Genomic DNA, 20,157 nt, shown 5'->3' on the forward strand with positions numbered 1-20,157 from the left:
TTTAAGTGATTTCCCTGAGGTTCACACAGCTAGTTTTGTATTTCTACGTACTCATTTTTGAAAAAGATTTGTTCACTCAGGCAGTTATGTGCTACTAATGATATGAGTAAAAACCACCTCAAATCATTCTTCTGCGATGTATATTTTAAAGGTAATGTTAATGAAGTTTTCTTTTGTTGTTTTTTTCCTTTGGCTTTAATGTTGTCTTAAGGTTTATGACTGTAGCAATAATGGGTCTTAGTAATACTAGTACTTTTGAGAAGAAAATTGTGGATTAGTGGTTTTATTAAGAGATTTGCCTATAGAACTTTAAATATGAAAAACATTGGCTCAGTTGGTTGGGCGCTGGCCCCATATACCAAGGGTGGTGGGTTCAAACCCGGCCCTGGCTGAACTGCAACCAAAAAAAAAAAAAAAAAAATAGCCGGGCGTTGTGGCAGGCACCTGTAGTCCCAGCTACTCGGGAGGCTGAGGCAAGAGAATCACTTAAGCCCAGGAGTTGGAGGTTGCTGTGAGCTGTGTGATGCCATGGCACTCTACTGAGGGCCATAAAAGTGAGACTCTGTCTCTACAAAAGCCAGGACATTTTATATACCAGAAACTGTATCTTTAGAACTTGGATATTTAACTACTTTTATACCTCTTTAGATTTTGTTACAGTGTATTTGGCATGTGCTGTATTGTTTATCGAGTTGCTTAGAAATTTGCTGTTTCTGGACAAATTATGCCCTTGAAGGTACAATACTTCTCTGGCTTCATTAATGGTGTTGAGATAATTTGTGTTACTAAATTTGTAATGACTTTTCACCATGGATTTGGAAAATTCTTAAAAGATCATATTTTAATGATACTTTCTTATGGTGAATTTCAGTTTTACTGGTGTTAGGTACTCTGAAACAAGGCTTGTTACTCAAAGCTATCTGTTGTTAAAGAAACAGTAAGGGAATCGGCACTTTTTTCTTTCAGTTTTTAAAAAATATGCTCAAGTGTCACTATTGTGTAATTCTTAATATATAATGTAGTTATTTAAGGATGAATTTTATTTTTCTCTAAATCTCTTTGCTTTCTAGAGGAAATACCATTCTGCTAAGGAAGCTTATGAACAACTTTTGCAGACAGAAAACCTTTCTGCACAAGTAAAAGCAACTGTCTTACAACAGTTAGGTATGTAATAATATACATTTAGTGTATTACAGGTGCTTCTCTTAACCAAGCCAGGGATGGCACATGTGTGGCTTTTGTATTTTATTCCTTTTCTTTCCTTTGTTCAGAGTTGCTAATATTATTATTCTGTTTTTTTTTGTTTGTTTGTTTGTTTTTATTAAATCATAGCTGTGTACATTGATATGATCATGGGGCATCATTCACTAGCTTCACAGACCGTTTGACACACTTTCATCACACTGGTTAACATAGCCTTCCTGGCATTCTCTCAGTTACTGTGCCAAGACACTTACATTCCACATTTACTAAGTTTCGTACCAGCGGTGCATCTTACAAGGGTATATGTGAAACTTGGTAAATATTATTATTCTGAACTCAATGTATTTCTACCTCTGCTGAGCATTGTCCATCTCACAGTATATACCTGCAATGCTGCTAGGTATTACTGCCTAGTATTTATTTAACCCATGGACAAGGAAGTATTCATTCATTCAGAATACTTTCTTTGTGCATTCAGTGAAATTGTGATTTACCTAAAGTCATTTAGTGGTTGGTGAGCTTGCTTTCATAGCTTTATAACTATAAAACATTTTATCTAAACATTATAGAACACTTAACAGTAAGGTTTCTGTAAACATTCAATTCTATTCTAATGTGGAGCATGAGGGAATCTAGGCATTTGGATATCATATGTCGCTGTCATGTGAAAGTTAATAAAAAGGATCCTCAACATTATTGAGCCACGTTTTTTGTCCACATTTAGTATTTAGGTTGTTTCTCAGTTTTGTTTGTTTTTGGTCTGGGCAAATTATTCTTAATTTTTAATCAGCATTGTAGTAATATGAGTATTTTCATAATGTAATTATTTTTATATAATTTTAAAATCCTTTAAGCTTAGATTTTATCATTTATCTTCATAATGTTGATACATATCATGATTAATTATACCAGCTACATTTCTTATAAAAACCTTTGTTTTTAGTTTTGTTTGTAATATTATCTATTAGAATTTTGAGCTGTCTGTACATCTTTGCATCATGGATATATCAAAGTATTTATTTTTAATGAATCATCTATAATTATGTTTTAGTACTGCGGATTTGTGTCTTTAAATTAAAACTAGTTTATTAGCATAGCAAAAAAGGTACTAAGTAAAAAGAGTGATGTCTTCAGAATAAAGAATCATTCAGTTAATATATGAATATGAGCTTGATTTTATCTACCCTACTTATAATGGTTAAGTTTTTATGCATTTTAGCTTTACTGAAAAAATGTATCAACTGCAAAAATGCATACAGCTTTAAAATTTAAGAAAGTGATTGAAATAATTTTGGTTTTACTTATGTCTGAATCATTACCTCTCCTCTTTGGCAATGGCTTATCTTATATTTTAGAGTGTAAGTTAACTTTCATACTTTTGAATAGAAAAATACTTCTCGAATTGAGTCTAACTTATGCCGACATCAATCCTTCCTATTTGATTGTTACTATTGCTGAAGCAGCTTTTTAGAGCCTGTTATTCTAGGTCTTTCTTCCCAGTAGTAGTAGGAGAGAGAGAGGAGAACAAATAAATAAATGTGTGGTTGACTTAAACTTCCATAAGACATGGTTATTGAGTTTCTTTAAAATATCTTTTGGAGCACAGGAAATAGTGTCAGAAAATAAGGGTCCTTATTTATTAAATATATTATGGACTATACACAAAGAACAGAACTAATTTGATACACTTGACTTGATTGACAACTGAAATATGATTCACTAGCAAATTAAACCAAATCATTCTCTTTTGTCTTGAAGGATTAGAATATACTAGTCCATGATCTGATCTTTTGATTGATCACATAGCCATCTAGTTCTAAATTTATTTATTAAATAAACATTTATGGGCTAAGTACTGTGGGTTTTGCCTGTAATCCCAGTGGGAGGCCAAAGTGGGAGGATCACCTTGAGGCTAGGAGTTCAAGACCAGCCTGGGCAACGTAGCAAGATCCCATCTCTACAAAACATTTAAAAAGTATTAATTGAGCACAATGATGCATATCTATAGTCCTAGGTACTTAAAAGGCTAAGGCAGGAGGATTGCTCAAGCCCAGGAGTTCAAGGCTATAGATCATGCTACTGTACTTCAGCCTGGGTGACGGAGTAAGACTCTCTTGCCTCTTAAAAATAAAAGCAAACCAAAACATTTTTAGTAATCTAACATTGGAACATACTTTTCTAATAGCCTTGGAGTTTTTTTTAATTATATAGTTTTTATTTTATATAGAATGTGAATGTATGTAGTCAATGCCAAAAGAGGTAGAGTTGTGTGTACTTTTGACACTGAACCATAGCCTTGTAATTATTCCTTGTAAGTAAACATTGGGTTAATAGAGTAATTGGAGATCCTTAAAATGTCATGTTAATTTATTTTTACATAGAACAATAAATACGACTTAACGTCTTTATATTCTTTGTCTCATAACTTGGAATTTTTTCAAATATCAAAATTAGAAATGAGGATCTATGGTTTATAATCTTAAGGGTTAAGTCAGTGCTTACATTTTTTTAAATATTTCTTGAATGAAAGCTCTTCATAGCTTTTACAGTATCTTAATGAGAAACATGCTTTCTTATGGCCAGAATTGGCAGTTATAAATTTTGCTAGTGTGCATTTCAAAGTAAATTAATAAATTGACTTTGTTTTCTGCTTTGCATTCTTAGAAAAATAGAAAACTAATTAAGTCACTTATGTATATATTTTTAAATCATTCACTATAGGTTGGATGCATCACACTGTAGATCTCTTGGGAGATAAAGCTGCCAAGGAAAGCTATGCTATTCAATATCTCCAAAAGTCCTTGGAGGCAGATCCTAATTCTGGCCAGTCGTGGTATTTCCTCGGAAGGTAAGACTTATGGGTACAGGCGAAACTTACTAAATGCAGAATACAGATGCCTACATACAGTAACTAAGAAAATGCCACGAAGGCTACGTTGAACAGTTTGATGAGAATATTTCAGATTGTATATGAAACCTGCACATTGTACCCCTTGATTGCACTAATGTACACAGCTATGATTTAACAATAAAAATAAATAAATTAAAACAAACAAAAAAAGACTTAACATGTAGTAATTTTTCAGTGAACTTCTTAAAATGTCTCTCCTTCTGATTTTTAGTATTTTCTTTATATATCTATTTAATGGAACAGAGAATTTCTCATCTGCCTGATGACTACTGGTGGCCAGTGGAACCTTATTATTTATAATTCTAATTGATAACATATACCTTAGAATGAATGTATTTGATTAGTAGTAAATCATGAATCACAGTTCAACTTGAAAATTTTCAGTGAGAAAGTAGATACATTACCGTTGGATTCGTTGGAAAGGAGAAGTGACATGTAATGAAAATAGTGAAAATAATTTTGTGCACTTTTATAAACTTTCCTCCATACTTTTCAAACACTGAATGTCTGAATTATGCTTGGTAATTATCTGAATTATACTTTATATATGTATCTGATAGATTATAGTTTTGGCCCATCATCAGATTGTATTTTAGCTCCCTTTTGCCTTTAGCTTTCATGATTATGGTAGAAAGATCAATGTAGTAGGAGCCAAGACACTTAGATTGATGTCCTTGCTCACCTATTTGTACAATCTTGGATGTTACAGTTAAACCTCTTAAAGCTTCAATTTTTGTTTAACTTACTAAATAAAAGGGTTATGTTACATCATTGACTTTCAATGGGAGGCTTTTTTTAACCTTGGCGGGGAGGCATTTCACAATGTCTGAAGACTTGTTGCTATCACAAGTGTTTAAGTTTTCTATTCTTTTTTACATAGGAATATTATGAGTAAATTTGCCATATAATATTAAATTTTAAATTATATGGCTTCATTTTTCCTTTAGATATAAAAAAAGTATGCTTGTATGAGAGAATGATTTTGTTTCTTTTGAAAAATATTTGATTACTCATTAATAATGTATAATATGAGTTGAGCAGGAAAGTACCTATTTTTTGGCAGGAATTTTTTAATTCCTCTCCAGGGTTATAAAATGTTTTAATTCGTGCTACTCCTAAATAAAGCTTTTGAAGGCCCAAACTGTCTTTCTCTTCTATGAGAGCAGAAATAGGATCTTACTATTTTTGTGTCTTTCTGCCTAGCAAAGTGGTTATTCAATAAACAGAATAACTGAACTAACTAAACTTCATTTGATTTTGGAGCTAGCACTGTTATTACTATTAATTAATGTTGTAGAGTGTGAGGCTTCTTACAATGACTGTGAAGGAGATCTGGTACTGGGAAGTAGGGGTACCTAGTCATCTCTAGTTTTTGGTTTTATATATGAAAATGTCTTTTGACTTAGATTAAAAGGAATGTATTCTAGAAAGTATTTTCCTTCTGACTTAAGATAAAGATTAATTTTAATACAATATAATAGTGTGGATGTCTTTTTAGTGTAATTTTTAAAATTTAAATTCTAGTTACATAAAATTAATTTATAATAGGCCATGTCTAAAATTACTATTTTAGTAATGCTGAAATTTTGAGCTTCAGCAAGCAGTGTTTTATAGAAGTATCCCCCATCACCCCTCAGTTAATGGATTTTATATTTTAAAATGTGGCAGTATTTTTTTTTTTTTATTAAATCATAGCTGTGTACATTAATGCAATTATGGGGTACAATGTGCTGGTTTTATATACAATTTGAAATATTTTCATTGAACAGAGCCTTCATGGCATTTTCTTAGTTATCATGTTCAGACATTTATAGTCTGCATTTAATAAGTTTCACCTGTACCCTTGTAAGATGCACCGTAGGTGTGGTCCCACCAATTACTCTCCCACCCTCCACCCATCCTCCTCCCTCCTCTCCCCTCCCTTGCCCCTTTCCTCATATTCTTGTGCTGTAATAGGGTTATAGCTTTGAAAGCTATAAATTAGTTTCATAGTAGGGCTGAGTACATTGGATACTTTTTTTTCCATTCTTGAGATACTTTGCTAAGAAGAATATTTTCCAGCTCCATCGATGTAAACATGAAAGAGGTAAAGTCTCCATCTTTCTTTAAGGCTGCATAATATTCCATGGTATACATATACCACCATTTATTGATCCATTTGTGGGTCGATGGGCACTTGGGCTTCTTCCATGACTTAGCTATTATGAATTGGGCTGCAATAAACATTCTGATACAACTATCTTTGTTATAATGTGATTTTTGGTCTTATGGATATATACCTAGTAGAGGAATTATAGGATCGAATGGCAGGTCTATTTTTAGGTCCCTAAGTGACCTCCAAACATCTTTCCAAAAGGAATGTACTAATTTGCATTCCCACTAGCAGTGTAGATGTGTTCCCTTTTCTCTACATCCACGCCAATATCTCTGGTTTTCGGATTTTGTGATATAGGCTAATCTTACTGGAATTAGATGATATCTCAAAGTAGTTTTGATTTGCATTTCTCTGATAATTAAGGATGATGAGCATTTTTTCACGTATCTGAAGGCCGTGCGCCTGTCTTCTTCAGAGAAGTTTCTCTTCAAGTTCCTTGTCCAGCCTGAGATAGGATCACTTGTTCTTATTTTGCTAATATGTTTGAGTTCTCTGTGGATTCTGGTTATTAAACCTTTGTCGGGGATATAACCTGCAAATATCTTCTCCCATTCAGAGGGCTGTCTGCTGCTTGCTTTACTTACTGCGTTCTTGGCTGTGCAGAAGCCCTTTAGTTTCATCAGGTTCCAGTAGTGTATTTTTGATGCTGCTTCAATTGCCTGGGGGGTTGTCCTCATAAAATATTCGCCCAGGCCGATTTCTTCAAGAGTTTTCCCTGCACTTTCTTCTAGTATTTTTATAGTTTCATGTCTTAAGTTTAAATCTTTAATCCAGTGAGAGTCTATCTTAGTTAAAGTTGAAAGGTGTGGCTCCAGTTTCAGTCTTCTACAGGTCGCCAGGCAGTTCACCCAGCACCATTTGTAAAATAGGGAATCTTTTCTCCACTGAATGTTTTTAATTGGCAGTATTTTTAATTTAGCCTTTTAGGGTAAATTTTTTAAAAAGTACACTTTTCCTGACTTCTAAAATAACTAATATTTATCACAATTTAACTTGGTTTTGGATTCAAGATTTTCATTTTAGACATTTATTCTTTTTCATCTGTAATAAAATTCTGAGTCTGTTTTAGACTTTGCCTTCTAATTTGTTGCTTTTAATTTGTTTATTATGAGAAAAAAATTGCGAATAAATTATATTTTAGAAGTTTTAAAACTCCAAATGAAGATCTCAAGTGTCAGAAATAAACTTTGGGATTTGATGACCCTGATATTTCTGAAGCTTTTTATCACTTGCTTATTACTTACCTTTGCATTCAGGTCTGTGTTGAAGATTAAATGTGCTCATAATTTGGCATGTGCATATCAAAGTGAAATTGTAATGTGATTTTCTGTTGTATTAGCACCAGTTGTTGACTGTATAATCACAGAACAGTAGTGTTTTAAAACTGGGAGAGATCAGAGAGGTCACTTAGTTCACCCCGTAAATCTTGTCCTTTTACAGTTGTAAAAAGTAGTTTCATAGGAGTAAAATGTTTTATCCGAGGTCACGTATTTAGTACCACAGCAGGGATTTAGATCCTAAGTTCACCTGGGGCTTTTTTTTTTTTGTAGAGACAGAGTCTCACTGTACTGCCCTCGGGTAGAGTGCTGTGGCATCACACAGCTCACAGCAATCTCTAACTCTTGGGCTTACGCGATTCTCTTGCCTCAGCCTCCCTAGCAGCTGGGACTACAGGTGCCCGCCACAAGGCCCAGCTATTTTGTTGTTGCAGTTTGGCCAGGGCTGGGTTTGAACCCGCCACCCTTGGCATATGGGGCCGGCGCCCTACCCGCTGAGCCACAGGCGCCGCCCTCACCTAGGGCTTTTTTAATTACACAAGGTGGGATGTGAGGGCAATCTGGCTGTGGCATCTGTCACCCCATTGATTGCCAGGTTTGATTCAGCTGATCTGGCCGGCTAGGCAGGTGTCCCCTTCTTCCCTCACCGCTTTATGTGTGTTCCTCCCAAAGCTGCATGCTTGGTCGAAGAGAATAACCTTCCCCTATAGCGGAGGACTGTTCTTTGGTCAAGAGTATATGAGTAGCTGCAGTTCCCTGCCAGAACCTTCAAACAAGCTATTAATTACACAAGGCTGTCTCTGAGGAACCTAGTTAAGTTTTATTATAGGAAAAGTGGTTGGTGATTGGAATGGGATATCTGTATTCGGGCACGTTGGTTTCCTACTTTGTAGGAATGGACTACAGATACTTTGGTTTTGAGAAGGACTGCTTATTTCTCCTTAGCAGTTAGGCAAATTTGGCCGTAAATCTGATAGACAAATTTGACTTTGATTAACAACAAAGGGAACATGTTTTCTTCTATCTATTGAGTATTCTCTTTCTCTCTGGTTTCTGTCTCTGTTTAGCACTGGCATTGACATTGTTGCTGACCTTTTCTGATTTTTCTTTTTTTTTTTTTTTTTGTCATAAAACAGTTTGCACCACGACACTCTACCAAGGGTGATAAAGTGAAACTCTGTCTTTAAAAAAAAAAAAAAAAAAAAGTTTGCAGATGCTCTGGAACTGCCTTCTCTGACTTAATCACTGACATTTCTTATATATTTCAATCCACAAGATTAGTAATTCTTTAGGCTTATTTTTATATCTCCCCTGTAAATGTGTTCTTACAACCTCTCTTCAAATCATTCCAAATCTAGATTTCTATACTTAAAGATATTTTAACCCCCAGGACCACATCTCCTGTGTTCTTAATGCCCTCATGTTACGTCAAAATCAGCTTACGATTTTCTTTCTTTTTTTTTTTTTTTTGAGAAAGAGTCTCACTTCGTTGCCCTCAGTAGAGTGCTGTGGCATCATAACTCACAGCCACCTCAAACTCTTGGGCACAAGTGATCCTCTTGCTTCAGCTTCCCAAGTGGCTGGGACTAGAGGTGCCCACCACAGTGCCCAGCTATTTTTAAAGACGGGGTCTCACTCTTGCTTAGGCTGGTCTCGAGCTCCTGAGCTCAGGCAATCCACCCACCTCAGCTTCCCAGAGTGCTAGGATTACAGGTGTGAGCCAGCACACCCAGCCTTGAGTTTATGATTTCAAACCATGTTCATCATGTTCTTCCCCAAACCAGCTCCACCTCCTTTTTTTACTTTGCCAAAAATATTGCCCTTTTTTATCTATTTAATCAAGCTCAAGTACTAAATTATAGCCCCTACACCCATGAACAAATTCTAATCAGGGTATTCTTGGTCTGAGTTAAAATTCTCAACTGTTTTGTATTTGTGTTTTCGTATATATACATTAAGTTTTGCTCATGTTCAAACATTTGAAATGCCTTCTTTCATTTTCTCTGCCTGAATCATTGGTTCCAAGATGTCTATGTTACATAAATCAGTAAAATTTCAAAGAATACTTGTGAGCATCAAAATACACTATTTGGACAAGTAAAGACATTTAAAACTTTTTTGCTGTTTACTATGAGCTAGTGGTGTCCAAAATAAGTGAATTACAGTATAAATATTAGTTTATTGGAAAAACTTTATGTATATAAATGTTATCGTCTTTCCAATTTGTTTGCCTGGCAGAATTATATAACTGATCTAAGTAATATACATCTGTACATACTTAAAGCCTTTATTCTTACCCTCCCCTATTGCCTTTCCTAAATCCTAGTGTGTGGTGCTCTTCCTATCCTAAATTCTCAAACCAGTTATTGTCTATGCTAGTCATTTGATATGGCATTGTGTCTTTTATAAAAATGTGTGTTCAGTCCTCAACGAAATTGTAATTTCCATTCAGGTAGAGGCTGGGTTTTTTTTTTTTTTTTTTTTTTTTGGTTTGCTTTTTTATTTCTTTTAGTGCCAAGCCCTAAGAAGATAATTTTGGTATTTATAATTTCAGCTGCTATCTATGCATCTCTCAGGCCCATCTTCATTAAGAAAATGGCAGGTCCTTGAAACTTTACTTACCTTGCTACTGATCTTTATATCTTATACTATTTTTGATACTTGTTTGAGATTAACCGTGTCTTGCATTTGCATTTTTATGAATTAATAATTATTGTCCTCCGTGGGAAAGGAGAATTGAAATCTGATTCAGCAAGTCCTACCAATATGAAGTGTTTTTGTTTGTTAACTCTAACAAAGTATAGGAAACTAGAGATCAAGCGATATAAAAAGGGGGAGTGTTCTCTCAAAATTATAATAGAGTAATATGACCTCCAATAGAGTTTATTAATGCAGCATGCTTTACCACCTATAAGACAGACTGTAATATAATTTGTTGAAGGGATAATTGTAGTGGTCATTATAAGTATCAGGCATATACGTACATATACATAAGTATATTAGCTAATTAGGGTTTAAAAAATTACTTTGATGAATAGTCTATCTTTTCAGGAAATAAATTTGATTCAGTATTAATAAAAATTTTCTTGATTTTTATCTCTCTCCCCATCCCCCAGGTGCTATTCAAGTATTGGGAAAGTTCAGGATGCCTTTATATCTTACAGGCAGTCTATTGATAAATCAGAAGCAAGTGCAGATACATGGTGTTCAATAGGGTAAGATTTTATAAAAATAATGGAAATTTGATGCACAAAGATAGTTGTATCACACATACATGTATTGTACTTAAACGTTTCAGTCATGTTATAAAACTAAGCAGTTCTTCTTATTCAACTTACTTTTTCTTAATTTCTCTTTCCAGTGTGCTATATCAGCAGCAAAATCAGCCTATGGATGCTTTACAGGCCTATATATGTGCTGTACAGTTGGACCATGGCCATGCTGCAGCCTGGATGGACCTAGGCACTCTTTATGAATCCTGCAACCAGCCTCAGGATGCCATTAAATGCTACTTAAATGCTACTAGAAGCAAAAGTTGTAGTAATACCTCTGCACTTGCAGCACGAATTAAGTATTTACAGGTAAAATTTTTAAATGGCAGTTTTTTAAAAGCCACATTATTTCCCAGGACACTCAGGCAGGAGGAGGGTGGCTGGAAAGTTTGTCTAGTTGTGTTTTGATGTCTATAATCTGTTTCCATATTTTGTAAACATACCATAGCTTGTAATATTATTTTACTTTTCATTTTAAGTAAGATATGAAGTATTTTAAAAGATGCTCTTTTGCACATTTACTCTGTTGATACATATTAATTTACATAATTTTTTTCTATGTGCTGTCTACATTTTTAAGTTGCCATAGCATTTTAGAGAAGAGAACACAAACACTGTCTTTCACTCTTGCTTGGAGTTCATGAGAAGACAGCTATGAGAACTATGAAAACAGAGCTCAGCTTTGTTTTGATTCTCACAAAGGTTTATATTCCGGTTCCCCTCTTTATATTTAGTATCTTCTAAAGCCCCAAATTTATAATCTATTTTCTTTTAAAAGCAGTTAGCTGTAGGATTTAGGAAGATTTAGTGGACTTGACTCTTACTCAAGTAGGCTTGTGTTAAATTTGCTTTTTACATAATTTTTCCTAGGCTCAGTTGTGTAACCTTCCACAAGGTAGTCTACAGAATAAAACTAAATTACTTCCTAGTATTGAGGAGGCGTGGAGCCTACCAATTCCCGCAGAGCTTACCTCCAGGCAGGGTGCCATGAACACAGCACAGCAGGTGAGAAGTTGGGTTATGTTCTGCAGGTGCCCAGCTTTAAGGGTTCTTTTTAATCTCTAGTGGTCAAGCTTAATTTACTAAGCACAGGAGGCTTTTGTTAATGAAAAGCTTTTTGATTTAATTGCAAAGGGAATCTACATCAAAATACAACTCCCTCTCATATGGGAGGAAATTTTGGGGTACCAACTTAGAACCTTTGTGCATTTTCATGATTTTAAAGGAGATTTCTTAAAGTAACGCCACAGTGGTTTATTTAATTTTTAAAGCAAGTTTTTCAAAGGAAGGCACACATTTTTCCATTGATGATTCATTTTATTTTGACTTTCAGTAATTGCAATCAGCGATGTCCACATAGCTTTGAAAAGTATGCAGTTTGTAAAGTTTTATAATTTGAAGGAATGAATTAAGAACATATAGAACCCTATTTTTGTCTTCCTTCTGTGATTCTTAGGCATGTAAACCTCATCATCCAAATACTGAAGCTGTATTAGGCCTCAGTCAAACACCAATTTCACAGCAATCCTTGCCACTACACACGATTCCTTCTAGCCAAGTAGATGACCTGTCCAGTCCTGCCAAGAGGAAAAGAACATCTAGTCCAACAAAGGTATATGTTTTAGAGAAATAGAAAATCCCAGTCATAAAAGAAGCTTCAACTGCCCTGAAATTGTGCAGTTTGAACATCTCTTGTTCATTATTTTAAATTTGTGGACATCAAAGAGGTGAAAGGTTTGAATTTTTCCATCCCAAACTCTTAGGATCATATTGAATATAGAAAGTAGGGATGAATTAGCATTCATCAAATCATTTTATTCATCTCCCTGCCGTTAAGATCTCAGCACACTTTTCATCATCACTTTTTACTGACATTGAAATAAATTTAATGTTGGATCTAGTGGACATTGGTATTTAGGCTAGCTGTTTGGGCCATAGTTTGGGGGTGGGCTTTTTCGGGTGGTTTATTAAAAGAATCAGTATTTTTTAAAATTTGTGTTTTCTAAATTTAATGTGCATGTAAAATTATTTTTAAAAATTTAATGTTGTAACATCTTTTTATATATAAATATTCTAATTCATAGTCATTTTGCCTCCACTAGTCATTATTACTAACTATGGATTTAACCAAATATTCTTTAATTTTTTTTTTTTTTTTTTCATCAATTTTCCTCAGAATACTTCTGATAATTGGAGTGGTGGCCATGCTGCGTCACATCCTCCAGTACAGCAGCAAGCTCATTCATGGTGTTTGACACCACAGAAATTACAGGTATGTGAGATTTGTTTTTTCAGACATTGTTTTTTTCCTATTAAAAAGGAGTAAAGTTAGCAAATTTTTAGTTCTTTAAGTATTCTTAACAGTTGAGTGGCAGTAAACTCAATTAATAAGCACATAAGTAAAATGAGCCTGCATTTACCAGAACAAAGGAGGTAATTCATTCTTGTTTTTCACTTGTTTTTAGTGTCTTTTTTAAAGTAGGTTAACACATTCACATGGTTCAAACTTCATTAAGTATGAATACAGGTTGTATAGGGCAAACAACTTTCAACTTTCTCCTTTCAACTTCTACCCTACTCACTTAGTTTTCCTCCTAACACACAGCTGGTATTACTGGTTTCTTATCTGTCTTTCTAGAGAGAGATATGTTGTATGTACAGCAGATGTTCATCCCTGTCTCTCATATATTATTTTTCTGTTTACACAAATGGTAGAATGCTATATACGCTGTTAACAATGTATTTTATAGACTATGTCAATATGTGAAGAGCTTCCTTGTTCTTTTAGGGTCACATTATTTTTGTTTATATAGATGTCATAACCTTTATTTATAGAAGATCACTAGTTCTAGACATTCAGGTTGTCTTCAAACTTTTCCTATTCCAAACAATGGTATGTTTACCATACCAGTCATAACACATTTTTAAGCTTAAACAGCTTTCTGGTGAATACTGAAGAATATTTTGTGAATGAGTAAAATTTCATGCCCATCTATCTCAAAGAATTCATAGCAAAGTTGTGCAGGTGAATGCTTAGTTCTTTCTTACATTTCTCAAACTTAATAAAGGACTTCATTGGGATGGATGACTGTGGATCAGAAATCAGTGTCTTTGATTAGATAATGGGTCTGAGTTTATCTAGTCATTTCAAGGAAAAGTTGCTTAGAACAGCAATCTTGTTTTTTAGCTGTATCTTTGACTATATTCTCCTTTTTTTCCTCTTCTAGCACTTGGAACAGCTTCGCACAAATAGAAATAATTTAAATCCAGCACAGAAACTGATGCTGGAACAGCTGGAAAGTCAGTTTCTCTTAATGCAACAACACCAAGTGTGTATAGTATTTTTAACATTTTGAGTATTTTTATTGACTTGAACATCATTTTAGAGCACATTTATGCCCACTTCTATTTCATACCAGTATTTGATGGAATTTAGTAATACGAGCTTCTTAAAATGCTGATAATAGAGATTTTAGAAAAAAGCAGGTATAAATTCGAGCTTGAACACAGTACTTTGTGTTTTATTATTTACGTGATATTTCACATGTGTATTCTAAGGATTTGTTTATATTGTTAGTACTTAACAAGCTATCCTAAACTGTGGTGGTGGTCTTTAGGGCTTGCTTAGTTTGGAGGCTCTGGCTTAAGTGTAATGGAATGAAATTTTGATGTCCCTTATTTTATGATTCAGAATAGGATCTACAAATTCAGGGGTCGTTTTTCATGATTTTTGGTTGCTTTCTTATGTAATTACTAGTGGGGTATTTCTTTAAAGTGAAACAGATTTCTGCTTTTCCAGAAAGCTTATCTAAAAATGAACAGACACAATTTTTGTTTTTTAAGTGTGTATTTTCCAACTTAGAGCAGTGCTTCTCGACCTTCCTAATACCGTGGCCCTTTAATACAGTTCTGTGGGTTGCGACCCACAGGTTGAGAACCGCTCACCTAGAAAAATAAAATGTTAGAGGAAAATAAGAGATTCCTTGATTATACATCTTTTCATTCTGATTCTCTCCCCTGTGGACCATACAAACAGCATTTACTTCTCATTTATTTTTTGACAGATGAGACAAACAGGAGTTGCGCAGGTACGATCTACTGGAATTCCTAATGGGCCTACAGCTGACTCATCACTGCCTACAAACTCAGTCTCTGGCCAGCAGGCACAGCTTGCTCTGACCAGAGTGCCTAGCGTCTCTCAGCCTGGAGTCCGTCCTGCCTGCCCCGGGCAGCCTTTGGCCAATGGACCCTTTTCTGCAGGCCATGTTCCTGGTAGTACATCAAGAACGCTGGGGAGTACAGACACTGTTTTGATAGGCAATAATCACATAACAGGAAGTGGAAGTAATGGAAACGTGCCTTACCTGCAGCGAAACGCACTCATTCTACCTCATAACCGCACAAACCTGACCAGCAGCGCAGAGGAGCCGTGGAAAAACCAACTATCTAACTCCACTCAGGTAATAGAAGGACTATCTGCCTGTCTTTATTTGGTTTTGTACATTTTGAGAGAAGAGGGAAAAAAAGTTTGAGAAACTGTTTTTATAAGAACTTTGTAGCACTATAATGTTATTACTACATTGTGATTCATTATGTACATATATGAGTCTATTTTCTTTTTCTTTCAAAAATTTATGCAGACAGATAATCTGGCAAATTCACAAAGGAAGAAGAAAATAGATCATATAATCCCTCCAAACCCACTGTTAATTTATAATGGCATCATAAGCTTATTTATGTAATATTTCTTAGTTCATTCCAGCATAGATTGTCTACTTAAGATCAAGTACTATTCTGGGTGTTAGGTATTAACTTTAGTGTGAGAAAAAGACTAGTAAAGAAACAGTTACCATAAATGTCTGTGGAGTGTGACTTTGGTGGGAAAGTGCTATTAGAGTACCTATGAGGGCAGATGACCAAGATATAGAGTCTCCAGGAATTAGAGAATTTGGGAAGCAAGAGGACTGGCAAAGTGTGCTTAGTGGGTAGATTATAAAGAGGGAGGAGAGTGAAATGGAAGGAGCTAAGAAGAGACCAAGTCTTGAAGGCAAAGTGGAGCCGTCGAAGATTTTGAAACAGAGTAATGAATTGCATGGATATTGTTTTTCATGAAAGAAATGGGTCATCATTTACTCAGTTTTCATACTATTATTAGATATTTACTACGTTTTTACTTCTGTTTACATACATTGTATTTTGGATTGTTTCCATAGTATTGGTACTCCAAAGTAGAATTTAAGGGCCAAAATATAAGCTTTAAAAACATACATCATACATATTCCTTAATATTCTTTCAATACATATTCCTTAATTACTTGTATTTTTTTAGTTTCTTCTGAGAAATATTTGGCTGATTTCTGGTTAGTCGTTTATTATTGGTAAAACTGAAATAAGTTCTAAGACCTAAGTTTATTCCTGAAGTACTATTCTTCATGGGGCCATTTCTATTATTGAGTGATTAGTAGTTTTATTCATTCTTAAAGAAAAGTTCAGCACCTACCAGGTCTGTGTCCTTTTGGAGGTTCTGGGAATACATGAGCAAAGAAAACATACTGAAATGTCTTACTTGGGGCGGGTAAACAGACACTAAACAAATAAACAATATATGTAGAATGTTAGATGATGGTGTGATGATTGCTATGGACAAAAGTGTATTAGAAAAGGAAGTTGCAGAGTCCTGGAGATGGTTGGTGGTAGGGCAGTTGGAATTATAAACCGGAGGGTTAGGGAAGGCTTCCTTGAAGCGTGACATTTGAATAACCTTAAAAAAATTGCAGGAGTCAGCCTTCAAGATATATTGTGATAAGAGTGTTCCAGCTATAGAGAGCAGCAAGGAGCAGTGGACTCTAAGGCAGGAGTGTGCTGTGCATATTTGAGGTGGCAAGACAAAGGGTAAGAAGAGAGAGAAATGTTGTCCAGCTAGAAACAGGCTGCATAAATCATGGTCAGCCTTGTGAGGATCTTGGAGTTTATTTCTGAGTTCAGTGGAAAGCTGTAGGGGGGTATTTTGGATGAAATGACATCATCTGACTTCATTTTTACTAGGTCCTCCAGATACTCTGTGGATAGACTGGAATAGGCAACCGTAGAAATAGTGTGACCCATATGGAGATTACATCTATAATCCAAATTAAAAAGATGATGATGGCTCCCAGAGTAGCAGTGGTAGACAGTAGTTAGCTTTTGGGTATATTTGCAAGTTAAAACCAACAAGATTGCCTGATAGAATGGAGTATGAGAAAGAAGAGTCCCAAGTAGTCTGATCAACTACCAGGATGTATGAGACTGGATGGGATCACCATGGAGTGAGAATTGATTGAACAAAGAGAACTCAAGATTGAACCTTGGGAGCATTCCAGTGTAATAGGCTAGGAAATTGAAGAACTAGCAAACTAGAATAGAAGAGGATTGAGCTGTGAGAGAATAAGAGATCTAGGAGAATGCGAGTGATGGCTTGGAAAACAAATGATCAAAGCCTTTTGAGGAGAAGAGGTCAAAGTATTTATCAAATAATGCTCATAGGTCAAGTAAGGTAAGGTATGGCAGTTGACCATTTGTTGTAATAGGTGACATTACTGGGGTCAGGAAACTACAAGATGTAGGCAAAATCCCCCTGTAACTTGTGTTTTTTGTAGCCAGTGAGCTAAAAATGATTTTTGCATTTTAAAGGGTTATAGAAAAAGAATCATGTGTGACACTGGATGACCCAAAAAGCCTAAAATATTTGCTATCTGACCCTTTATAGAAAAGGTATGCTGACCATTAGATAAGGGCAGTTTTAGTGGATTATTAGGAGTACACAAGCCAAATTATAGTTGGCTTCAAGATAAAATGAAAGGGGCGGTACCTGTGGCTCAAAGGAGTGGGGCACCGGGCTCATATGCTGGAGGTGGTGGGTTCAAGCCCAGCCTCAGCCAAAAACTGCAAAAAACAAACAAACAAAAAAAAAGATAAAATGAAAGGAGAAAAATAAAATGGGAATCTCTGCAACTATACTGGTAGTTAGTAGCAGTAGCTAGCACACACACTTACCAGTCATGTGGGTTACATATAGCACAATGCCAGGAGTACCATTTCTGTATACTGTGACATAAAAGAAGAGGAGAACAACAAGGTGTAGCTGAAGGGGAAGTAGGATTAAAAGGTGGTGTTTTGTTTTTTTGTTGTCATTTTAAATTTAAAATGGGAGAAATAACAAAGCAAATGGAAAAGATTCTTTAGAGGGTGGAGAAATTGACAAAGGAGAAAAGGATAACATAAGATTTTTGTCAAAATGCCTATCATAGTTCTAAGATATATAACTGGCAATTGATGAGAACCTTTATAATGATTCTTCTTCTTCTTTGTGGTTTTTGGCCGGGGCTGGGTTTGAACCTGCCACCTCTGGCATATGGGACCGGCGCCCTACTCCTTGAGCCACAGGCGCCGCCCTATAATGATTCTTAAGTGTGGTTCTGTTATTTTCTTTTTCATCACATTTAATTTCCTGGTTCAGTTACTTGCTGAAATTTTCTTTTTTTTTCTTTTATTTATTTTTTTTTGAAATTTTCAATAAATACTCTCTTAACCCTATTTTAGAAATCTGTTATTTACAGACATAATTCTAATGAAAAACCTCAGTTTGTAGGCCACCAGGCCTCTGTAAATGACTGCGAATACTACGTGGCAAGGAGCCCCAGACTTTGTTTCGCTGGCCCCTTAAGGCCAATCAGTGTCCATAGGAACTTTACAATTTAGGTAATGAAGTTGAGAAAGTTGTCTTAAGAATAGTGTTGAAAAGTTTCCCAAAATGATGCTACCTATCAATAGAAGTGGGAAGCCTTTGGTATTAATGTCATAGACTAAGTATAAAGGGGCTTTTTTGATATCATTATACAAACCTATTCAAATATTTTTCTGAAGTTGAAATGAAAACCAGATAATCTATAAACCTATATGATATATTGACCTTTTAGCTTTTGATTATGGAATCAAAAATACTGTAAATACAGATCTGCAGTAATTTACATTACAGTTTTGAATGAGTTTCTTGAGAATTCACTTTTAGTTACAAGGGTATCACTTAAGATATGAAAGAGATTACGTGAGCTATAGGTGATTATTCAGCAAGTACAGAATTTTTAGCTTGAAATACCTTGATTTATAGCTAGAGAAGATGTAATAAAATGGTTACTTTGTCACATGTCTGCATGTCATAATCAGTGTATTTGTTAAATGATTAGCCTCTGAGTTAAATGTTAGATGATTAATGAAGTTTTGACAGCTTCCCAGACTTTCTTTTGATGATATTTTAAATATTTATATGCTTATGATATGCAGTATTTTTAGTTTGTGAGTTTTCATTTAACTTACAGATTTTGTCTGTCATTATGATTGAACTTTTACTTATTCAATCATTTAAAACTGATTGTACTCTTTTATACACTCATCGATATGTATCAGCTTTCATTCATTGTATCTAGTTTTTTATGTAGTTAAGCCCTCTTCAGTAGAAACATTATTTAAGATTTTCAGCTTTGAAAACTGGTTTTAGGGGCATCCTACTTGATTTTTTTTTTTCATCCTAGCTGATTTTAACTAGGTGATTTTAATGCAGCCTTTGGTGTATAAATATCTTGTCATTAGCTAAATTTTTATTCCTTTGTTAACTTATTACTGACAATTTCAACTTTTCAAAAGGTTTTCTAACCTTGCTACTGAAGTAATTCTCAACTTAAAATGTAATAATTTGAAGATTTTTTTTCTGGGCATGGAGGTGGGGGTTCATTTATTACTGGGGCTATAAGATAATATATTAATATATAATTACAGAAATCTTATAAATCCCGTACAAGTTACTAGTTTTGACCTGAAATTATAATAATTGAGAAACTATTAAACTATCATTTTATGATTCCAATGTTACTTTAATCAGTGCTGCTAAAAAATTAGCTTTCCTGTTGAATTGTTTTGTCAGTAAAATAAAATGAAAATAAAAGAAATTTCTCTGTGGGCAAATTTCAGATAAAAATGGTACATCTTATTTCCATTTATCATATTTCATTCCATTAAATGCCCTAAGTAACCTTCCTCTGGACTTAAAACTTTTATACTGCCCCTCAGATTGTGTTAAGAATACCAGTATATTTTCTTAATTTTTCAGATTAAGTTGGTGAAAAATGCAGTTTGTCCCTAAATCATTAATGGAGACATAGAATGTCTTTTAAATATGTGTAGGTGGATAGTCAGAGAAACTTTAAGATGTTCTTTAAAATATTTTCATAGATTTAATAAGTTTTACTCTTAATTTTGAGGATAACGGTTTTAACAGTAGGATTTGATTAGAGAAGATTATATTTT

General features: G+C 34.6%; 1 protein-coding gene across 15 annotated transcripts in view; it reads left to right on the forward strand.

The window, feature by feature from the left end:
• KDM6A (lysine demethylase 6A) overlaps positions 1-20,157 on the forward strand; it is a 217,517-nt gene that overhangs the window by 155,387 nt on the left and 41,973 nt on the right. For 2 of the 15 annotated variants that reach the window (XM_053579398.1, XM_053579400.1), the window contains exons 9-17: positions 1,071-1,164; positions 3,925-4,051; positions 10,663-10,761; positions 10,908-11,127; positions 11,689-11,823; positions 12,275-12,430; positions 12,995-13,090; positions 14,046-14,147; positions 14,883-15,278. In XM_053579398.1, coding sequence (XP_053435373.1) covers positions 1,071-1,164; positions 3,925-4,051; positions 10,663-10,761; positions 10,908-11,127; positions 11,689-11,823; positions 12,275-12,430; positions 12,995-13,090; positions 14,046-14,147; positions 14,883-15,278 — 1,425 coding nt within the window. The remainder of the gene's footprint in view (positions 1-1,070; positions 1,165-3,924; positions 4,052-10,662; positions 10,762-10,907; positions 11,128-11,688; positions 11,824-12,274; positions 12,431-12,994; positions 13,091-14,045; positions 14,148-14,882; positions 15,279-20,157) is intronic. The other 13 variants (XM_053579399.1, XM_053579404.1, XM_053579402.1 and 10 more) reach the window with 7 other exon arrangements.

This window comes from Nycticebus coucang, chromosome X (genome assembly GCF_027406575.1).
Source record: "Nycticebus coucang isolate mNycCou1 chromosome X, mNycCou1.pri, whole genome shotgun sequence".
NCBI classification, from domain to species: domain Eukaryota; kingdom Metazoa; phylum Chordata; class Mammalia; order Primates; family Lorisidae; genus Nycticebus; species Nycticebus coucang.